This window comes from Pinus tabuliformis, chromosome X (assembly GCF_031772625.1).
Source record: "Pinus tabuliformis cultivar Carrire ecotype Pingquan chromosome X, CPIR1, whole genome shotgun sequence".
In the NCBI taxonomy this organism is placed as follows: Eukaryota; Viridiplantae; Streptophyta; class Pinopsida; order Pinales; family Pinaceae; genus Pinus; species Pinus tabuliformis.
The window spans coordinates 672,393,533-672,415,569 of NC_142308.1; the positions used below are offsets into that span (position 1 = coordinate 672,393,533).

Here is a 22,037-nt window from a genome sequence, read left to right on the forward strand (position 1 = left end):
GTAACTGCTGAATTTTATTTCTGCATTTTCCAGCATTCTGTAAAATTTCCAGAATTTGTGTTTTCAGCAAAAAATTATTTTTTCAGTGTTAAATGTATGGATATGGGAATGGGCATTTAACTATATGGGAGAAATAAGGTGAAACTGAAAACGGGGGTGGGAAAACAAAATTTTTTACATGGTATCAGAGCTTGAGTGCTGAAGTGCAGTTTGGGACAGCAAGGAGGAAAAATTACAGCTGCTAATTTTTCACTCAAAAAATTCCAGCAAGCTGATTTTTCACAAACAACAGTTTTATCTTTACTACAGCAGTGCTATTTTTAAGTTTTAAGACAGCAGGATGTCATTGGGATTGAGGGTGGAGGATAAGTTGGATGGGTATGCAAACTACAACATTTGGAAAGACAGAATGCAGAGTATCTTTGAGGAGGCAGAAGTCTGGGACATCATGGTGCATACCACACAAAACCTTGTTGTTGTGCCTACTGATGCCACTCAGTTGGCTGAGTATAATAAAAAGAACAACAAAGGTAAGAGGCTGATTCTAAACGGAGTCAAAGACCATTGCATTCCTCATGTGAGAGGAAAGAGAAATGCCCATGAGATGTGGACAGCGTTGTCCAATCTCTACCAAAGTACCAATGAGAACCGAAAAATGGTCCTGAAGGAGAAGCTGAAGACTATTAAGATGGGTAATGATAGTGCAGCTGGATATCTCACAAAGATTACTAATGTGAGAGATGAGTTGACAGCATTTGGAGAGGACATTCCACCCACTGAGTTGGTGCGGATTGCAGTGAATGGCCTCCCCCGTTCATGGATGAACTTTGTTGATGGGGTTTGTGCACGTGAGACCCTTCCCACATGGGAGAGGTTTTGGGATGATTGCATTCAGACGGAGATCAGGAAAGGTCAGCTTGGGGCAGCCAAGCCAGTTGAGCAGGATGAGGATGTAGCACTATTGGCAGGAGGCAAGAAAGGCAAAGGAAAGAAGCAGGCTTCCACAAGCAATGGTGGAGGCAAAGGCAAAGGTAAAGGTAAACAGGGTGACACACAGAAGGACTATTCCAAGGTGAAGTGTTGGAATTGTCAAAAGATGGGACACTATGCAGTTGTGTGTCCGGAGAAGAAGAAGAAGAAGGGGAAAAACCAGAACATGGCAACTTCAGCAGAGGTTGAGGACTTTGCAATTCGTTTTGACCAAGAGTTTGGGTTCACTGCATATGAGTCCCCTAGTGCAGGATCACCTGCCACACAGGTTTAGAGGGAGCATGCTTTTCCCTCGATTAGCGAAGCATCTTCAGGTATCTGGTATGTGGACAGTGGGGCTTCACGTCACATGACAGGAGTCCGTGAGTACTTCTCAAAGCTTTCAGAGAGTGGCACTGATATAGAGGTAGTACTCGGTGATGATAGAGTTGTTAGAGCAGTCAGTGTGGGGAATCTGACATTTCAGAGGGAGTCCAAACCTCCCTTGAAGGTGTCAGATGTTCTTTATGTGCCAGGGATGAGGAAGAACCTCATATCCGTCTCAGCTTTGGAGGACAGAGGATATGAGGTACTGTTCAGGGGAGGACAGGTGTTGATATATCCCAAGGGCACTCCAGTTGATTCAGCTAGAGTGATAGGTGTACGCCATGCAAAGGTGTACAAGTTTGCATTCCAGTCCCTTGTGGCATTGAGCAGTAGTACCGACAGCACAGCGAGCAGTTCTGAGCTGTGTGAGATTTGGCACCGCAGGATGGGACATATGTATCAGGGAGCCTTGAGGACCTTGCGGGAGATCATTACAGGTGTGCCAGATTTTAGCACTGATCACTTTGATACTTGCAGAGGATGTGCGATGGGCAAGTTTGCCAAATCCCCTTTTCCCAGCAGTGACAGCAGAGCGACTGGGATACTTGATTTGATTCATTCTGATGTGAGCGGTCGGATGTCTCATGTTTCCTTGAGTGGATATGAGTACTATGTTTTATTCATTGATAATCACTCCAGGAGGACCTAGATTTATTTCTTGAAGACCAAGAGTGAGGTCTTCAAGCGGTTTCAGGGGTTTAGAGCTCTTGTGGAGACACAGACAGGTCGGAAGATCAAGTCCCTGAGGCCAGACAATGGGGGAGAGTACACCCTTGGAGAGTTTGTTGACTATTGTGCGGAGGTAGGCATTAGGAGGGAGTTCACTGTTCCTTACAACCCCCAACAGAACGGGGTTGCGGAGAGGAAGAACAGATCCATCGTAGGGGCTGCCAAAGCCATGTTACATGATCAGAGGTTGCCATTGTTCTTGTGGACAGAGGCTTGCAACACAGCTGTTTACTTGCAGAACAGGAGTCCGCATCGTGCCTTGGGGCACATGACTCCGGAGGAGGCTTTCTCTGGGAAGAAGACTGATATTGGTCATCTTCGTATCTTTGGATGCATTACATACTCCTACATACCCAAGGAGAAGAGGACCAAACTAGAGCCCACCACGGAGAAGGGTATCTTTGTGGGCTACAGTGAGACCTCAAAGGCCTTTCGGATTTACATTCCTGCACAGAGGAGAGTTGTTGTTAGGCGTGATGTGAAGTTCGAGGAGGACAGGGCCTTTAGGAGATCACGAGAGTTAGAGTATCTGGATCAGTCAGACCCTCAGCAGCAGTTGAGTCAGTCACAGGGATCCAGTGGGCAGGGATCAGGAGGATCTGGAGGTACATCTATGAGGATGTCAGGTCCGTCAGTGAGCAGTGGCTCACCGAACCAGAGGGGTGGTGCTCCGGGCAGCATGCAGAGTAGTTTACAGAGCAGTTCACTAGGGAGTCCACTGATGGACAGTTCACACGGTACCTCAGCTTCTACAGGTTCAGGTGCAGGCAGGAGGACAACAGACAGACAGTCAGGAGTTCAGGCTCCTGATGATGATGGGGAGGAGGAGTTTCATTCTCCTATGGGAGAAGTGCACTCAGGGAAGAGGAAGCCCAAGTGGCTTCAGGACACCTTGAGAGATGCCACATTTGTTGCTGAGCCGAAGAGGCCGGTTAGAGAGAGTAGACCACCTGAGAGGTTTTGTAGCTATATGGCAATGGTTACCAGCATCCTTGACTCTGAGCCTTCTAGCTATGAGGAGGCAGCTAGGTCTGGAGAGAGGCCATGCAGGAGGAGTATTCTTCTATCATGAAGAATGATGTTTGGGAGGTGGTGCCGAGGCCTGAGGGCAAATCCGTGGTTACTTCCAGATGGCTTTACAAGGTAAAGCATGCTGCAGATGGCAGCATTGAGAAATTCAAAGCGAGGTTTGTGGCTAGAGGATTCTCCCAGGTAGAGGGAGTTGATTATGAGGAGACCTTCGCTCCTGTGGCTCGATATACTTCGATCCGCTCCATTATATCGATAGCAACAAAGATGGGTTAGAAGATCCACTAGATGGATGTGAAGACTGCATTTCTCAATGGCTTCATACAGGAGGATGTGTACATTGAGTAGCCACAGGGCTTTGAGGTGCATGGGAAGGAGTCCCATCTGTGCAGACTTAAGAAGGCCCTTTATGGCCTGAAGCAAACTCCCAGAGCTTGGTACTCCAGGATAGATACATACTTGCAGGGGTTGGGTTTCACAAAGAGTGAGGCAGATCCGAACCTTTACTTTATTGTGATAGGTGAGGAGCCTCTCATTCTAGTGTTGTATGTGGATGACTTGGTCATTACAGGTGCAGAGAGACTCATAGAGCATTGCAAGAGAGATCTTGCGGCGGAGTTTGAGATGGAGGACATCGGCTTGATGCATTACTTTTTGGGTTTGGAGGTGTGGCAGGAGGAGGGGCATTTCTTCCTGGGGCAGGGGAAGTATATTGTGGACATCCTTGGCAGATTCCACATGGAGGATTGTAGACCCATGTCGACACCGATGATCACCAACTGGAAGAAGCTTCATGCTTCGGATTCTGAGTTGGTGGATCCCACATTGTACAGGCAGCTGATTGGTTCCTTGATGTATTTGGTCAACACTAGACCAGATATTTGTTTTGCAGTCAACACGATGAGTCAGTTTATGTGTGAGCCTAGGAAGGTTCACTGGGTATCTGCAAAACACATTTTGTGGTACTTGCAAGGGACAGTGGATTATGGTCTGGACTACAGGCAAGGGGATGGAGTGAGATTGGCAGGTTACACTGATTCTGATTGGGCAGGTTGTGCTTCTGATAGGAAGAGCACTTCAGGGTGTTGTTTTGGGTTAGGTTCGGCAGTAGTGTCATGGTTCAGCCGGAAGCAGCAGTCAGTAGCATTGAGTTCAACGGAAGCAGAGTATATGGCAGCCAGTCTAGCTAGTTGTGAGGCCATCTGGCTTCGCAAGATATTGTTTGGCTTATTTGGTCAGCCGTTGAGACCTTCAGTGATTTACTGTGATAATCAGAGTTGCATTAAACACATGGAGAATCCAGTATTTCATGACAGGTCAAAGCATATTGGGATCAAATATCATTTCATCAGAGACTGTGTTCAGAAGGGCGCTGTGAAGCTTGAGTATATTCCCACTGATGAGCAGGTTGCAGATATTCTTACCAAAGCCTTACCACGGGGCAAGCATGACTACTTCAGGAACAAGATGGGTGTGGTGAGGAACACCTTCCTTGGTAAGAGGGAGTGTTACCGGAGGACAGGTGGTTCCCTAAGGCTTTGATCTTTGGCCTAGGGAAAGGTGTCCAAAAGAATTTAATTTTTCTCGTAAAGTGACTTTATAATTTTTATAAAGTTAAATCTAATTTAAGAGTGACTTTAAGTGATAAAGTTACTAAAGTCTAATTTTAAAGTGACTTTTATAAAGTCAATGAAAAATTAGAAAGGAAAAGTGACTTTGGAAATAAATGACTAAGTGGATCTTTATTAAAGTGGGGTGAATTAAAAAATAGAAAGTGAGATTTAAATGAGCATTTAATCTCAGCCATAGATCTCAATCTATTTCAGCCATTGGATTTAGGGATCACCCAAAAGTCACTTAGAGTTAGATTTTAAAGGAGGAAAAGGTCATTCATTCTTTCATGAGCAGATTGGGAGAAGGAGAGCAAGAGAGCAAGAGATATTTCTGAGCAGAGAGGAGAAGGAGACAGCAGCTTGGCACACATTCCAAGGCAGCAATTGAGCAGATTTGTACAGCTAATTCAGCACACAGTGAAAGGCAGATTTTGGCACGATTCTTGAGTGGTTTGCACAAAAATCGAGAAGCAGTTTGCTGGTTTTTCTGCACGCAAAACGAGGGCCGTACAGCGCATTTATTGCAGGCCGTACAACACATTTATTGCAGTCCGTACAGCGCATTTAATGATGGCCGTACAATAGCATTTAATGCTGAAAGTGGGCACGAAAGTCGAGGAGGCCGTACAACATTTATTGCTGTCCTGTTTTATGTAATTTCCAGATTGTTGTGAGGCACGGGAAAAGAGATAAGTTGTAAATTTGCTTGCTGATTTTTTGCTGAATATTTCTCACTGTAAAAAGGCAATTTTCATAAATAAATAAGAGCTCTCGAACTGGTTTTCCCCAAGAGTTGTAGGGGGTTTTTCCAGGGTCACCTTGACCAAAAATCTCGGTGTTTAAATGTGTTTTAATGGCTGTTTGTAACCGTTGAATTTTATTTCTGCATTTTCCAGCATTCTGTAAAATTTCCAGAATTTGTGTTTTCAGCAAAAAATTATTTTTTCAGTGTTAAATGTATGGATATGGGAATGGGCATTTAACTATATGGGAGAAATAAGGTGAAACTGAAAACCGGGGTGGGAAAACAAATTTTTTTACATTTTCAACTTGTATGACAACTTGACTATGATTATCAATACCTCCCTAGCTAAGAGGGAGTATTGAAATTGTATCTATGGACAGTCTTCATAAAAATATGTATTTTCATTGCATTTGAGAAAAACAAATTATCATATTTATTTATAATTTCAAGTAGCTCCACAAGTTCTAGGTTGGCACTTCTAGATGATCAAGTCGACTTGCCTTGAATCTCATTCGGATCACATAATGGCTAGTTGGTTTGCCTTGAAACTCTCTCATTCAGATCAAATGATGGCGAGTTGGCTTGCCTAGAAACTCACTCATTTGATTCACATGATGGCTATATAGAGAGGTTAATTCACTCTTCTTGGGATGCAATTCGCACTCATTTGATTCACATGATGGCTATATAGAGAGGTTAATTCACTCTTCTTGGGATGCAATTCGCACTCATTTGATTCACATGATGGCTATATAGAGAGGTTAATTCACTCTTCTTGGGATGCAATTCGAACACACATACCATACTCATCTGCTCTCCTATGTGGAATGGTCCAAGATTTGTAGATATGCTCATTATATTTATGATCTGAAATCAATGATTAGAGATCCATTCATTATACTTATGACCTGAAGTCATAGGTTCAAGATTTGCTCATTATACTTATGATCTGAAGTTAGAGATTCAAGATCTATTCATTATACTTATGATCTAAAGCCAAAGGTTCGATATCTACTCATTATACTTGTGATCTAAATTATGGTGATTGAGATATGAATATCATACGTGTGATATGAAATCTAGTGACCAAGATCTAATTATTATTCTTGTGATCTAACGTATGGTGACCAAGATCTGTTCATTATCAAATTCCATTATGTTCCTGACTAAGGCTAGGCCGAGATCCGAGCTCTAATCTAATTGTGATTCTATTCAAGGTTCAAACTTTAGGAAATCTTTTATTCGAGCCTTATTTTTTGTCGCATGGTGAGAAGATCAGCCTCTTGGTGGTAAGCTCGTTGGACACTCTATTGGACAACTCGTTGACATTGTGTTGCAAACATTTACATTGGAGCCTTAGCACTTGTGGATGCCATCTTGTGCTTAGTATTATCTATGTCTAGATGTATTGTTGAAGGATCTCTCTAAGGAAAGGTTTGATTAGGTTTTCCCTCTTGTGGGGTTTTGCCCTGGTTTCTAACCTAACCTCTGGTGTCTCTTGTTATTGTGCTTTGTGCTCTGTGATCTCTACTTTCTTATCATTGCTATCTGTTGGATTTTTGAAGTGTAATTATTTGATGAAGAAAAATAATTAAAGAGGCTCTAGATTCACAAATAATTATCAGTAGTTCAGAATTGTTCTTGTACACATTTTACTTGGTTCTCCAACAAGAGGGCCTCTTAGAGATAAAGGAAGAACTCAAGAGGCTAAAAGGCACAATAATGCAGAAGGGCAATGTGCTTGAAGAATGGAGGATCAGAAGCGCCAAGACAACATTCAAGCTTCTTGTATTGAGGAGCAATTAAAACTCCTAATAGGGTAGCAACAAAATCAAGCTCTTGAGTTACTTTCAACAAGAGAAAGAGGTGAGATGTATAACAACCTTCTTCAGAAGTACATAAGCAAGGCATGCAACACACTGAGTGCAAGTAATAAGCAACCTTGCACATTATTTCTCAGCCCACATAGAGAGAAGGTGATGGATGGATGGTATGAGGAAGCAGGAACACAAGCTTGTAGAATGTTTGAGCGGGATAGCAAGTATATCAAGATGCAAAAATGGGAGCTATGGCATAGTGGCATCTCAATTATAATCGAGGTAGCATAGCGTCAACATGGTGGTCTGTTTCAGGGTTTGCTAACGTCTAGTGGGAGAAAACTCTTTAGGAAGTCAAGGACTTTAAAGGTGTTATGTTAGTAGTTGACATATACTATGACAGAGGTCCCCAACAGTTAGAATGGGGGAGATTATGAGTTGGTACCCTATCAAATGGGAAACTTACGGGAGAATACTTCCCTCTTGGAGCACAATGCAGTTGGAGGGTTCAAGCATTGAGGATGATAGATTCCCTATTTGGCAGTAAGGCCCAACAATTGGTCCTGAAACCTAGCATAAATATTTTGGATTCCTTTTTAGTGATGCAGCAAGGATTCTTTAGATTCATTTGGGATCCTCGTATTGAGGATAAAATTGCTTGGGGTCAAGCAATTTTGGGAAGGGAGGATTGTAATGTCCCTTTTTCTGAACATAGGGAACAAAAACTAACTCAGTAGTCTAGCCATTTCCATAGGCTATAGATTAAAAAAGTAATGATGTAATTAATTAAAAGGTGACTATGGAAAAAGAATATTATAAGTCACTTTAATAAAAGAAGAAAAGGACACATGGTATTTACCATTGGTATTCTAATAGTCCATGATTACTGAAGGAGATGAGAGCTCACTCCTTAGGCATGTATTGGGATTATTATTTTCTTGTGAATTGAATTGAGTTCTTGGAGCTTGTTTGGGTTAGTTTCAGTGGAAAGTGATCCATCCTAGCTTATCCAATAAGGAGGGATTTTGGTATTGAGACATATACCCTAGCCACTCGAAAAAGGAGGGGTCAAGCCAGATCCACTCATTGCGCCTAATGTGGAGATCGTGAGGAGATGTTAGCGAGATCTCTCACAAGTGCATAGCATTGGAGGAGTCATCATCAGCCATACAGATATTTGTCGATGTTTGTAACAATTTCTCATAACCATATTTTATATAATAAGGTTGAATTTTGCTTTGTTTTCTACTACTTCTCGTGTTAACTTTGAGTTGCATCATTTTTGGCTTCCATATTGCAAAAATTATTTGTTGTGTCAATACTTGCATGGTGCAAATTATGCAATTTGATTGGTTTTAAATAAAGAAATTTATGGTGTAATCATAATGGTTTTGAAGCAAAATTCGGGGAAAATTTGTCAAATTATTTTTCAGGATATTACAAGTTTTTCCCATCCCTTTTGTGTGCACTTTACTTCTACTTGATAATGCTTTGTATTACTGCATATAGCTCAATGGTTAGAGATTTCTCTTTATGATGTAGCATTTTTATTACCCCTTAAGATTAGTCAATTCATCGCTCATCAGGGTTGGGACATGCGAGATTCCTTTTGATGTCAGCGAGCATCATGTGCTCAAGAACTGGGTGATGGCTAATGAGGAGGGTAGAGCTCATGCTGGGCTTTTCCCTATGTGTTAACTTATGTCCCTAACCATCATTTGCATTTTGATTTTCTTCCTTCTCTTTCGTTGTGGCCATGATGTGCTTTTTCATTCTTTTAGATGCATCAACCTCCAAAGAAATAGTTTTTCAGCCCTATTCAAGGAGTGTGAACATATGGGTGCCAAATCTCGATGAACTAATGATAATTTAGACCCAAAGAATGGAGGCGAGATATGGGTTTGTAATGTGTAATGGAAAGTGTCAAGTATGGTATTAGGGATAATGAACACACTATCTCAATGAGTTTTCCAAGTAGTGCCCAAGGGAGGTCCCACTAGACTAGGGCTAAGAATTAACCCCGCTAGTAAGATGAGAGAACAGATTTACAGTCAAGATTGGTCAATCTTCCGAATCACCCCTCTATCCATAGTAAATGCCCAAAACAAACAAGTATAAGGACTCAATCGCAAAATGATCAAATTACATTTTAGTTTTGAATAATAACCCACCTTCATCCAAGCGGTAATGCCAAATGGGGAGACACACGTAGTTGATGCAAATGGCAGAGGCACATGGTATATCATCATCAAATAGTGGTTGTCAAGAGTTGTGGGTTGGTTGGCTATTTAGCCGGATGTCAAATGCAGGAGAAAAGTTTTCCCTATGGGGTTATCCATTTCGGTGGGTAACAAGGTTTTCTCTCAAAACCCTAATCTCCAATATCCAAGGGATAAAACCTAACCCTAGAACTATAATAAGACCAAGAAACCCTAGCGCCTCAAGAGAGAGAATGCAAGTACATGTGAAGACTTATAGAGAGACGAAGTGTGCACCCTCTTCTCTTTATCACATCTCATCACAAGAGTGAATACAAGTGAGTGAATGAATATGTTTGATCATTGTATCTCATGCCACTTCCACAAGAGAAAACCATAGTCACAAGGGAATTCCAAACCAACACTTCCCCTCTCTTCCATAGCTTCTCCTCAGGTTTCCTCATGAACTCATGAACCTAGCAAATCTCTCAAAGAAGACAAATACAAAGACATAAGTTGTAAAATGATTATGAATTGAATGATCATCTCCTTCCTCTATATATGAGAGGTAATGGAGGACAAATATACTATGTGGGACTAATCCCTTACAAGCAACCTACATGCACCATTGCAAGCCACATAAGTGAGTCGTTCAATCTAGAGTACGAGTGTCATGCTCTAATGGTGATGTCACGTACTATAATGACTCCAAGGTGATGTACACAAGGAAAGTGCACACCACTCCATCATGACCCTATATGAACTCATCTATCCTCTAGATCAACATTCTCCATAGGCCAACTACCCTTGCAAGAACACAATTGAAGCCTTGGACATCTCCAAGCTATCTCCAATCATATAAATAGGAAACCAAGTTGTCACATGCTAACTAGTTGAAACCCTCCTCCATGATACACAACTCTCCACATCCCTAAAGGGCACTTTCCAAACAAGTGGCTCCTCCATGAGGCCTCAATTAAGGGCGTCCACTAAATTTCCAAGAGATATCCAATGCCTAAAGAAAGAACATCAAGCTTGTAATTAAATGAGGTCAAAAATATACTAACCAAGTTATCTCAATTATGCATATCCATCATGGACCATCTATCATGCTACAATCCATCTTGGGCCATCCAAGGGCTGAAAATACAACATATATTCCAAATCTCATGAAGCACCCTCAAACATGGTGTATTTACTTTCAGAGTAGCTTGAAAATCTAACACCTACGGTGAGTCTCAATAGGAGTAGTTGGTTGATATGAGGGCAAAAGAAAAACCAAAATGAGGTAGGGCATGATACGGTGAATTATGCTTCGATGGCTAAACTTCAATACTCATTTGAGGCTCAGGAGTATGAAGAAGTCCAAAGGAAGACTAAAGTAACAATTAGGTATGCAAGCCAAATATGAGACCTTGATGAAGAATCAAATATGTTCTCTCAGAAAGCTAGCTCAAGGAAAAAGACCCATCGATTGCAAATGATCTATAAAGTCAAGAATAACACAAGTGGGACACTTGACAATCACAAAGCAAGCCTCGTCACAAAGGACTTTGCTAAGAAAGAAGGGATTCATTATAAGGAGAACTTTGCTCCTATAGTGAAAATAGGAACAATCCACTTCCTTCTAGCCATGGCAGCACAATTTGGCTGGAAACTGTACCAAATGAATGTGAAGAGTGGAATCTCAACAGAGATTTAGAGGAAAAAGTTTACGTTTACCAACCATAGGGATTTCAGGTTCCAGGAAAGGAACATCTAGTATGCAGATTGAAGGAAGCTCTTTATTGGCTGAATAAGGCTCCCAGGTCCTCGTATAATAAAAATTGATAATAATTTGGGTGAACATGATTTCAAAAGAAGTCTTTCAAAACCAAAACTATACATTGAACGCATAGTTGGTGATGCAATGACTCTAGTGATATATGTAGATGACATCAGCATTACAAGAAGTGAGGGTGGAGCAATTGCAAAGGTAAAATTATATTTACATTCAGCTTTTGACATGACAGATTTAGGCTGCCCACATTAAAAAAATAGGTTTAGAAATTTGGCAAATAGATAAATATAATTTTTCTTCACAAACAAAATACATTAAAGGTTTTTTTGACAGATCCAGTATGGCAGATTGCAAAATCCCATCTACAGCTATGCAGAAAGTGCTGAAACTTTCAGCCAAAGACTACTTCAAAAGCAGTTAATGAATCAATGTACAGGAATCTAGTTGGCAGCTTGACCTATCTGAGTCATGCAGTAAGTGATATCTATATCTCCTCATTCGTGACAACGCCAAAAGCAGGAACACTGACAGCAGCAAAGAGGGTGCTATGATATGTGAAGGAAGCACTAACTTTGGCAAGAGCAAGGAGCTTTGATTGTGTGGCTGTTTAGACTTGAATTGGGCATAATCTGTGGATGTCAAGAAGTCTACAACAGATTATATATTCACCCTTGGAATAGTAGTTTCCTCAATCAGCAAGAGGCAACATGCAGATTCACTTTCCTCTACAAAAGAAGAATACAGAGCAGCAGTAAAGGGGCGTGAGAAGCAGTGTGGCATCGAAGAGTACTTGCAAATCTGCAAGTTGATCAGAATGAGCCTACCCTACTTTTCTGTGCCAACCAAGGAGTTATCAAGCTGGGAAAAGAACCCTCTCTTCATTAGTGCACAAAACATGTCAATGTACATTATCATTTCATTCAACAGCCCTTGAAAATGGAGTAGTTGAGATGAAATATTGCCTCTTGGCCCAGATAAATTTGTAAAATGAGAGATACACTTGGGTGTCTTCTAGAATGACCATTAAGGGGCAATGCTAGAGTCTATAATGATCATCTAGACTGTCAACCTATGTCTAATGATAAAGTCACTTTATAACTTAGTGTGCTTAGTATTGTGTTCATGACTTAAACTACACTTCAAATTATTTTACGGTTCATGCATTTTAAGATTTATACATTTAAGGTTTATGTTATGCCTTTCCTATAAAGACACTATCACTCTCTTTATATGATATCCAAGAAGTGTATCTCTCTTTCAAGTTCTCTCTCTTGTTCTTGATTTCTTTATGTTCAGGTTTTGTAATAGCAATAGGAAGAGGTGCTCAATGTAGCAGATGGAGTTTAGCATTGGGCACATATGATTTGCATAAAGGGAAGGCTGATAAGTTTGTCCACGGGAGTGCATCAGGGAAGGTTAGAGACAAAAATTGAGGTGAATATTGAGGTAGAGGTCGAAATGCTACTGGATACAAAAGAAAGACTCGTTGCTACACGTGGAGAGGAAGGCCATAGATGGAACATGGTTTGACTGCCTAGAGAGGGATGGCCTAAGGTACTTTTGGCCAGAACACAGTTAGCACAATGAGAGATGCAAGGAGACAATGCAACAGTTGTAGTGTTAGCATTGTAACAAGGGATGGCATGTGCTAATGAGGCTATAACATCGTTGGCCAAATGAGAGATGCAAGGAGACAATGCAGCAGTTGCAGTGGTAGCAGAAAGAGGTAAGAACTTGATGATACACAGATCAAAGATTGCATCAACAAGTGCTCCAAGAAAACAAATTGTTGAGGAAATTATTGTGAATTATTCTAGTACTATTATAAAGAACATGATTGCACTTGAAATGGTGGAGACACTAGGATTGGCATGATAGAGTATCCCCAACCTTATAAGTTATTTTGGTTCCAGAAGGGATATGAGGTGATTGTGATGAAACAATGTAAGATGTCTTTTCACATTGATGAGTACACAAATGAGATTCTTTGTTATGGGATCCCTATGGATGAATGTTATGTTCTGGTAAAGACACCAAGGCAGTTTAATCATTGGAGGAAGCAAGATAGAAAGAAGAGAACTCACACACGAAGCTCTAAGGCAAGGTGTCTTCTTCTAGTTGTATTGTGAGGGTGGAGTCACAAATAGCTATATTCCATTACATAGGAGATAGTGGTTGCCACGTGGTATCTCTAATGGGAGGTGTGAGTTGAACATATAGCTTCATGTACAGGCATGGGCGCTGCCCAATTCTTAGATAATGCATATCTTGAGCATTACATTCACATAATTGACGAAGTAGGCAAGAGCTGCTCAGTGGCTCACTAACCACCATAACTATTTTTTTCTTCTCTTGCTTGTGGTTTAGCTGTGGAGAATTGAGGTGCCTATAATATTCCTTCCTTGGAGCACCCATCCCCTTAGGCGTATGCCATTCATCATTAGTCATTAAATAACTGTCTATATGCATAAGCATCAACTTCAATTAAGGACATTAATAAGAAGATTACTACAAACAATTGTATTTATTTCGTAAACAAAGAAAATGTATTATCGAATCAAGATTAATTTAATAAAAAATAATGGATCCATAATGAATCACCTTCTTCAGATCTGTTTAAACTTTAAAGTGCCTTTGCTCCCAACAAATGAAATCCATGATTTATGTACTTACCTTTATTCTCTTATAAATAGAAATGCATATTTGTGTTTCACATGAGTATTTAGCTAGACATTCGAGTATTGGTGGATAATGGAGCAAGGAACATACGTGAAAGTCACAATTGGAAGGCCTCCTTCCATGCCAAGGTAAATGATAGTGCCATACCAACTATCCTGCATTACAGTTTACATGCGATTAGCAATGATAAACTCTCCACATTTTCCATATTCAAATTATTAAGGTGTTCACATTAAATATGATTACGATGAAAAAAGACAAAAAAAAACATGGCGAAAAACTATGCTGATTTATATATACAAACATGTCAAATGACACTAGGTGCAACCAAATGGTAGAAAGCTGATAGACAAATTGGTGCCTATTGCACCCATTTTGTCATAGTTCAGCGAACACTTTATTATGCCATTGTAAACCCATTCTGCAAGTTTGCAATGTAAATGATGCTAGTACAACAATTATATTATATAATATCCTAGGTAAGCCAATGATTCTGGCAACGAATTTCATCCTAAGAGGTTTTTCGTCTCGTTGATTATCTGTGTTTCTAAACACGAATGGTCGGCAAAGTTTTACCTCCAGCCTCAACCCAAAAGCTAGGGTGGAATTTATCAATAGGGTCTTAAGTGAGTCCTAGTGTTTTAGTCGAGTCTATTGCAAATGTGATTTGGGAATAATTTAAGCTAATTGGCTAAATTATTTTATTATAAATCACTTGGTCTACTAGATCATATTATGTCATAGAATTGGGTAAATATTATGAGGGACTATAAGAACGGGTATTCCCCCTTTGAGGGTTGAATTACTGTAATATCTGATAGAAAAATGTTTTAGTGCATGGTCTTCATACTTAGACACCATGACTAAAATATTTGAGGGTGGAAAAATAATTAATCCTTCATGAGTCAATTAATTAATTATTTTGGCAAAAATAAAATTAAATCCTAAGCCAGAAAATGAATTAATTTAGAGACAATTAAAATGTTAGAGAAATTAATTTCTCCAAGTGGAGATTCGTGGGTCTGAAAGGAGTTAATTTTGGAGGCCCCCCAACAAGGGAATATTGGAAATTTCAAGAAAACTTGGACCCTTGGACCTTGGTGGTTGAGTCAAAGTCAATTTTTTGAGGAAATTAGTTACAAATAATTATTTTTGAACTAATAAAAAATTGTTTTAATAAGAAATTCGAAAATTCATTAAAAATAAATATTTTCAACAGAGATTAAAAGTTGATCAAGTATTTATCATCGTCAAGATTATTTTGAGTTTGACAGAGATCAAGCCAACTAGCTGTTATTTTCCACTTGGAATAATTTCTCTATAAATACAAGGCATTTAGCTTCTATTTTTCATCTTGATCTTTGGTCAGATGGAATTTTGTAAACACTGGCGTGAAGCCAATGTTCTGCTCTGAAAGTTTGAATTTCATAATAAAAGACTTTGGGGTATAGCTCATGGTGTATTTCTCTCATTGATCTGTGGTATGTGTTGGGTATGTGCTTTCCTATATTGTGCTTCATTATTATATGAATTGTTATTTCATTTGTAAATGATAGGAACATTCTATTGGTAAGTTTTGGGTTTATCTTAGGTGATCCGATTCATTGTATGATCTAACAAATTTTCCTCAAAAATATATAGAGTTTACAAGTTCCCCGGCCCTTGGGCTCCAAGTTCACAGACTGTGGGCACAGAGTCACCTTGTTTGGACTTCAAATATTTTATGTGATTTTGTCACTTCGTTAAGGTTGTGGTTAATATCTACTTTTCGAAATACAACTAGCCATTGTCAAAATTTACAAAAAATTATCCTCAAAAACTTTTCAAGCATTGTATATTTGTATATTTTGTAAATTGATTTTGTAAATAAATTTTTTTAATCTTTGTAATAAAATTTTCTAAACTTTGTTTTGCAACTGGGGTTTTGGAGTTTTGAATTTTTTGTATATATATTGGGGTTCTAGATACTTGTATTTTCATTTGTGCAGGTCATATTCCAGAAGATTTATTGGGTTAGAGCCAGATCTAGGCCCTTGAGGGTAAGATTTAGTCTCTAAAAATTTTGTAGGGCCAGCGACAAGGAATTTTGCAGTGAAATTGAAGATCTGAAGCAAAATCCAAGTTTTGGCAAGGGTTTTCAAACTTTTTAGGGCCTCCAAGCTCAGTGTGCTCCCCTACCCTAGTCATCTAACCTTCCTAGTGTAGCCACAAGCCAGATCTAGCCTTTTCTTCCTTGTCGTTGACCCCTGCATCATCCTTTCTTGGTCCTTGGGCCTTAGCCGCAAGCTTCTAAGGCCTCAGCTTGCCTTCCTCGGCCTTCTTGTGAGGCCTAAAACCCTCGGCCTCCCTCCTAACCCTCTCGGCCCTCCTCCTTATCACTCTGTCTACCCTCGGCCTCCCTCTTCTTCCTCCTCCCACTCCCCTTTCTCCCTTTTCTCCTAAGTTGTAGCCCTAAAAGGCTTGAGGCAGGCTTGCAAAGGCCTTTTCTCCTAGGTCGCAGCCCTTGTGGGGCCTACGACAACCCTTTGTGGGCTCATTCCTTTAGCTGCAGCCCTAATTTTGGCTATCCTTACCTTAACGCGGGCCTTTACGACCTCTTGACCCTAGCCGCTAGGCCTTTTTGGCCTCCCCTTGTGTGATGCAGGCCTAATTAAGCCTTTGTTAATTTTAGGTATGTTCTATGCTGAGAGCAATTTACTTCAATTTTTCATTTATCTCAATATCAATTCCAAATTAGCAATCACATCAGCATGATAGTAAAGTGCAGATAAAATATTAAACATAAACATCGGAAAACAAGCCAAGACAAGAGGACACTAGATGTGGCGCCAGCCAGGGACAAATGCCAATGTGGGGAAACCCTTGATCAATTATTCTTATATTCTTCAATAGTTCAGCAGAGAGAGAGATAGTACATATACATCAAAAGTCAACATTTTGACTTGTCAAAATAAGACCAGAGATCTTCTCTAAGAAGATGACACATGAGGTAGAAGATCTGAACTCAGGTGAAGGCATACCACTTCAATTGATTCTCCAAGATGATTCCATCACCATGCTCACCCATCACTGTGCTGCATCCATCCAAGCTGCATCCAACACCATGCTGCACCCATCACTGTGCTGAATGGTTGATCTGAACAAACTCCAAACAATCCTAAGACAGCAGCCCCAAGGTAGTCTTAGCTATGGTGCTATGGCCTGCGGCCTAGCACATAGCAACGCTGAAGAGAGTGTCTTCAAAACATCACCAATGCATGTGATACTATTTCCTCTCATTGCACACAAACCATATATATATATATATATATATATATATATATACCAAGACTTGTTGTGATATCACTGATATACATATTAATATAGCAAGGAGGCAGATCCATATACTGTGAGATAAAGCTCTATACACAGAAATGTTGAGATTGATATCACAGAAATTGTGACTATGTCAAGAATGAATCTAACCCAGAATTCATATTAATACAGTGCCTCTTTTCTGCTCCATCCATCCGAGGACTATCTTGACTACGTCTTTAATTTACAGGTATGCCGAGAATGATACAAGCACAGACCTCCTTGCGTCCTTTTGTCATGCGTTGATCACCATGAGACTAACCTGGGTACCCATCCGAGGTAGCAGTCAAACCCTGAATAGAAACCTCTCTGTGGTGCGGATCTGGGTCTTCCTATTGCTGCGTTTGAGGGTCTCTTGTAACAGTGAGTAGACCTCTCCTTAGGACAGCGGATTGAGGACCCTTTGGACAGCGTATAAGAGCTAACTCTATGCCTGCGGTTAGGGCTTGTACTGACAGCAGTTAGGGCACATAAAAACCCTCCTTAAACTGCGGCCTAGTCTCTTCAAAGATTGCGGATAGAAGACTGCGTCTAGGGCACCAGCTTGTGACACTTGATAAGACTGCGGTTAGGGCTTGTCAAGGTCCCCTCTTTACAGCGAATACCTGCCTCTTTTTGCTGCCTATGAAACTCTCACTGACTGTGTTCTAGGTGACAAGAACAGCGGCATTAGACCTGCGTTTAGGTCACTTCCTAGCTGTGTTAAGGAAGCCTTCTTCCCTGACTGTGTTTGGGCTCCTTCCATGACTGCGTTAGAGTCTAGGGCATCCTTCCATGACAGCGTTTAGCCTTCATGACTGCGTATTAGATTTAGGGCATCATTAAGGCAGCATAGAGCCTAGAAACTCCCTCTAGATCTCTCCTTCATCAAACCCAAAACAGAATGAAGAGAGAGATCACAAGAATGAGTGTGTGCAAATGACTTGAGGACCTCTTCTATTTATACTAAAACGTGGAGGACAAGAGGGAGTAATTTGGTTGCTGGCTGACCTTGATGAATTGTCACATAACACAAATAAATTCATATCTCCATGAATACATATCGGAATCAGATGATCTTTAGATCAATCCTACACCTCTCGACGAGAAGAATCCAAGAAAAATATCACCTGCCATAAAATAGTAGACCCACATGGAGTTTGGCCCTAGTTTCCAATTTTAACAGCCTTGTACCCTCTTTTCTAGCCATTCCCTTGCCCTGATTTGCCTTCTTTGCCTCTGTGGTTGATTTGTCATTTTCTGCACTGAATATTGGTGTGTTTTGCAGAGGCATTGAGCAAAATTTTTGGTGTTTGCAGGTGTTCCAGTCATTGGAAAATTTGGGCAAGAAGGCAAGTTTCTACTAGGCCTAAGGCCTAAGGGTTTGATCTCTAAACCCTTACTCATCTCACTGTTTTGCTACAGCAAGATAACTAATTCATAACAGTGGTAAAATTTAAACTTGAATGCCCTAAAATCATCTAGTAAATTTTATAATTTCATAAGCTAATCATTGCATGTGTCAGGTACTTGTCTTTTGGGCAAAATTTATGCGTTTTCATGATTGTCATCTCTGTGGCACGCACTTACTGAAGTCTGATATAAATCAGTGACAAAATTATCATAAAGGTGTCGTAAAATTCATTAGTAGCATTCCTAACACATTGACAAGGTATTTGTGTAAATTGGGCATCCATTTATTTGGCATATTTCATAAAGTTTAAGGACTGTCATAACATAATTGAAATCTGATCCTAACTGTGGCATTGGTGTCCTAAGGAGGCTAAGTACATTAAAGATATTTGTTGGCTTCCATTATTTACACTTTGCATTTTAAATGCTTTTAAGGATTTGAGAAATTTGGGCTTGTTTGATGTATTTGGCATTGAATAATTCATTGGGTAGCTCACTGCTGTCATAAAGGTTTGATTATTGCTCATTTGGATAAAGTTGGAACATTAATGATCATTGGCTTTTTGCGGAAAAAACTTGTTTATTTGTGCTAAGATACTAACGTTCTTTTGTCTTGTGAGTTCCAGAAACTTCAATTTGCACATAAGAATCACTCTCTAAAGCACTTAAATCTAAGGAGATTTTGTTGAGTGGTTTAAGTTACATCAATATGGAAATATTCAAGAGGAGGAGACAGAGCATATCGGAGCCAAGAGGAGCAGACCATATCGGAGGAGCCACATATATCAGAGCAAGAGGAGCCATATCAGAGGAGTGCCAGAGCAAGAGGAGCCATCCGAGGAGCTATCAGAGCATATCGGAGCAAGAGGAGCCATCAGAGGAGCAAATGAAGCAAACAGAGCCATATGTGCCTCAGATAACATTATCGGGAGTTGTTCGGGCAATGGAAACCCACATATATATATATATATATATATATATATATATATTGCCAAATCGGGGAATGGAGAATGGAGGATGCGATATGCAATTTAGCGTTGACCGTCCGATCTGAAAGAATAATGAACGGCGGAGATCTAATCGGCAATCGGCATATCGGAGTGATCTCGTCGGAAGGATCGGGGGAAGCAATATGTGACATCGCCGATAATTGGAGCCGAAATATTATAAAAGAGAGCCTAAAGGACCGTCGGGTCCGCAGAACTATCGCATCGCAAGAGGCCGCGATAACCCCGATATCCTAGACCCGAAGTCATTTTAGAAAGAAATGTAAGGAGGCATCGGGTCCGCCTTACATCGGAGGAATGGGTCTATTCTTTATAGCGATCGCTAAAATCATCCGGAGCCGAAATCATATTAGAGAGCAGCCTAAAGGGAGATCGGGTCCGCTAAACCTTCGCGTTACAAATCCGCCGAAGCGAACCTGCTGATATCCCAGACCCGAATTCAATATAGAGACGGGAGTATAAGAAGGCGTCGGGTCCGCGTTCCGTCGGAGGATCGGGACTATTGTTTATAGCAAGTGCCAATATACATCGGACCTGAAACCAGTATAGAAGAGAGTCTAAAAGAGCATCGGGTCCGCTCCTCATCGGAGGTCAGGCCTTAAGAGTTTTGTTATGGTTGCGAAATCCGGACCCGCCGAATTTATGAAAGCAGCCATATAATCCTTGAGATCCGCGTACATTGAGTTAAGCGGTTTTTATGCTAGTTCTGTGTATTGATATTATATGGTTGCATATGGCCATGAGGGGTTTTATGGTAATTCCATATATGTCTATAAGTGTGGCAGGTTGATTAAAGTGCTCGGTGATGGTTGATTAAAGGCTCGGTTGGTGGCTTCCGATGGTTGATTATAAAGCACCGATAAAAGGTGGCTTCGATTCCTAGTAAGTCCATGGTAATAAAAGGCTTTCGGCCTAAAGAACGCTTCTGATAAAACCTCTAAGACAGAAGAAGCAAAGGAATGGAAGCCGAAGTGTCAAGCGATCAAGTGAGGAGGAAGCCAAAGAGTCAGCATGTAAGAGGAAACGAATGGACAGGGGCATGGAGAATATAAAAGCAGCAAAAACAGAGAAATGAATGTGTTGCTGGTGGATGGCATAACTTGAGCATGAGATAGTGGAAGCAACAGAAGAAAAGGGGGCAACAGAAGCAGTGGAAGCTGAAAAGAGCGCAGCAGCACACCAGTGTATACCAAAGAGGTTGGAGCCTCAGAATTGAAAAGGATTGAAGTCCTTGGGAGTTGGTGCTCCTAAGTCCAAGATTGGTGTCTTGGAAAAATAGAGTTGGTGCTCAGGAGGTTGGAGCCTCACCAAAGTCCAAGTTGGAGCTTGGCAACCAATTGTGACATTCTATTTATTGTATTTATTTTACTGCACAGTTATATTAATAAAAGCATTTATTCCTGCTGTTCATTTTGTGTTCTGAACATACATGTTTTAACTAGTAAAACAATAGTGAGAAAAAGAAATACTGATTCACCCCCCTCTCAGTATTTCCAACAATTGGTATCAGAGCAGGCTTCTTCATTCTAGCCTAACAGCTTGAAGAAGGATCAGCAACCATGATGAGAAATCATGAAGCATCAGGAAAACCTCCTCTGTTCGATGGCACTAACTTTGGTTTTTGGAAGAAAAGAATGACTTACTATTTAATGTCCCTTGGACCTGAAGTCTGGCATTTTTGTCAAACTGAATACCAAGCGACTTCCTCTCTTCCAACAGACCAAGACGAGAGGAAAGCCTACATTGCAAATGCAAAGGCCATGAACTCCATCACTAGTGGAATCACTGATTCTGAGTTTACAAAAATCATGCACTGTAACTCTGCCAAAGAAATGTGGGAGAATCTAGTTAGCTTGTACGATGGAGACTCAAAAGTCAAAAAGGCAAAGCTTCAAACTCACAGAAGACAATTTGAAAGTTTGAAGATGGAAGAGGAAGAAGATATTGCAGCATACCTCCTCCGAGTAGCTGAAGTGGTAAATTCCCTGAAAGGATTGGACGAAAAGGTTGAAGAAAGTACTATTGTACAAAAGGTATTAAGGTCCCTTCCAGACAGATTTGACTCCAAAATAAGTGCTATAGAAGAATCAAAGGATCTTGACACCCTCAAAATGGATGAACTCCATGGAATTCTCACTGCCTATGAAATGAGGAAAGGTGGACCTAGCTCCAAAGATGCAGCATTCAAGGCCTCAAAGTCAAAGAAAGGGAAAGAAAGGAATGACTGTAGTGATGAGTCAGATGTGGAATCCGAATTGGCTCAATATGTACGAAAGCTGAAGAGAGGATCTAAGCTTAAAGGCAAGTATCCTCTTATCTGTTTTAAATGTGGTAAAAT

The 22,037-nt window shown here is 40.6% G+C and overlaps 1 protein-coding gene across 1 annotated transcript in view; it reads right to left on the reverse strand.

Annotated features, from left to right (window-relative positions):
• The window catches only part of LOC149141768 (histone deacetylase 5-like), a 415,110-nt gene that overhangs the window by 71,479 nt on the left and 321,594 nt on the right, over nucleotides 1-22,037 (reverse strand). Inside the window, exon 18 of the mRNA XM_089451330.1 lies at nucleotides 14,037-14,101. Within this exon, the coding sequence (XP_089307456.1) occupies nucleotides 14,037-14,101 (65 nt within the window). The remainder of the gene's footprint in view (nucleotides 1-14,036; nucleotides 14,102-22,037) is intronic.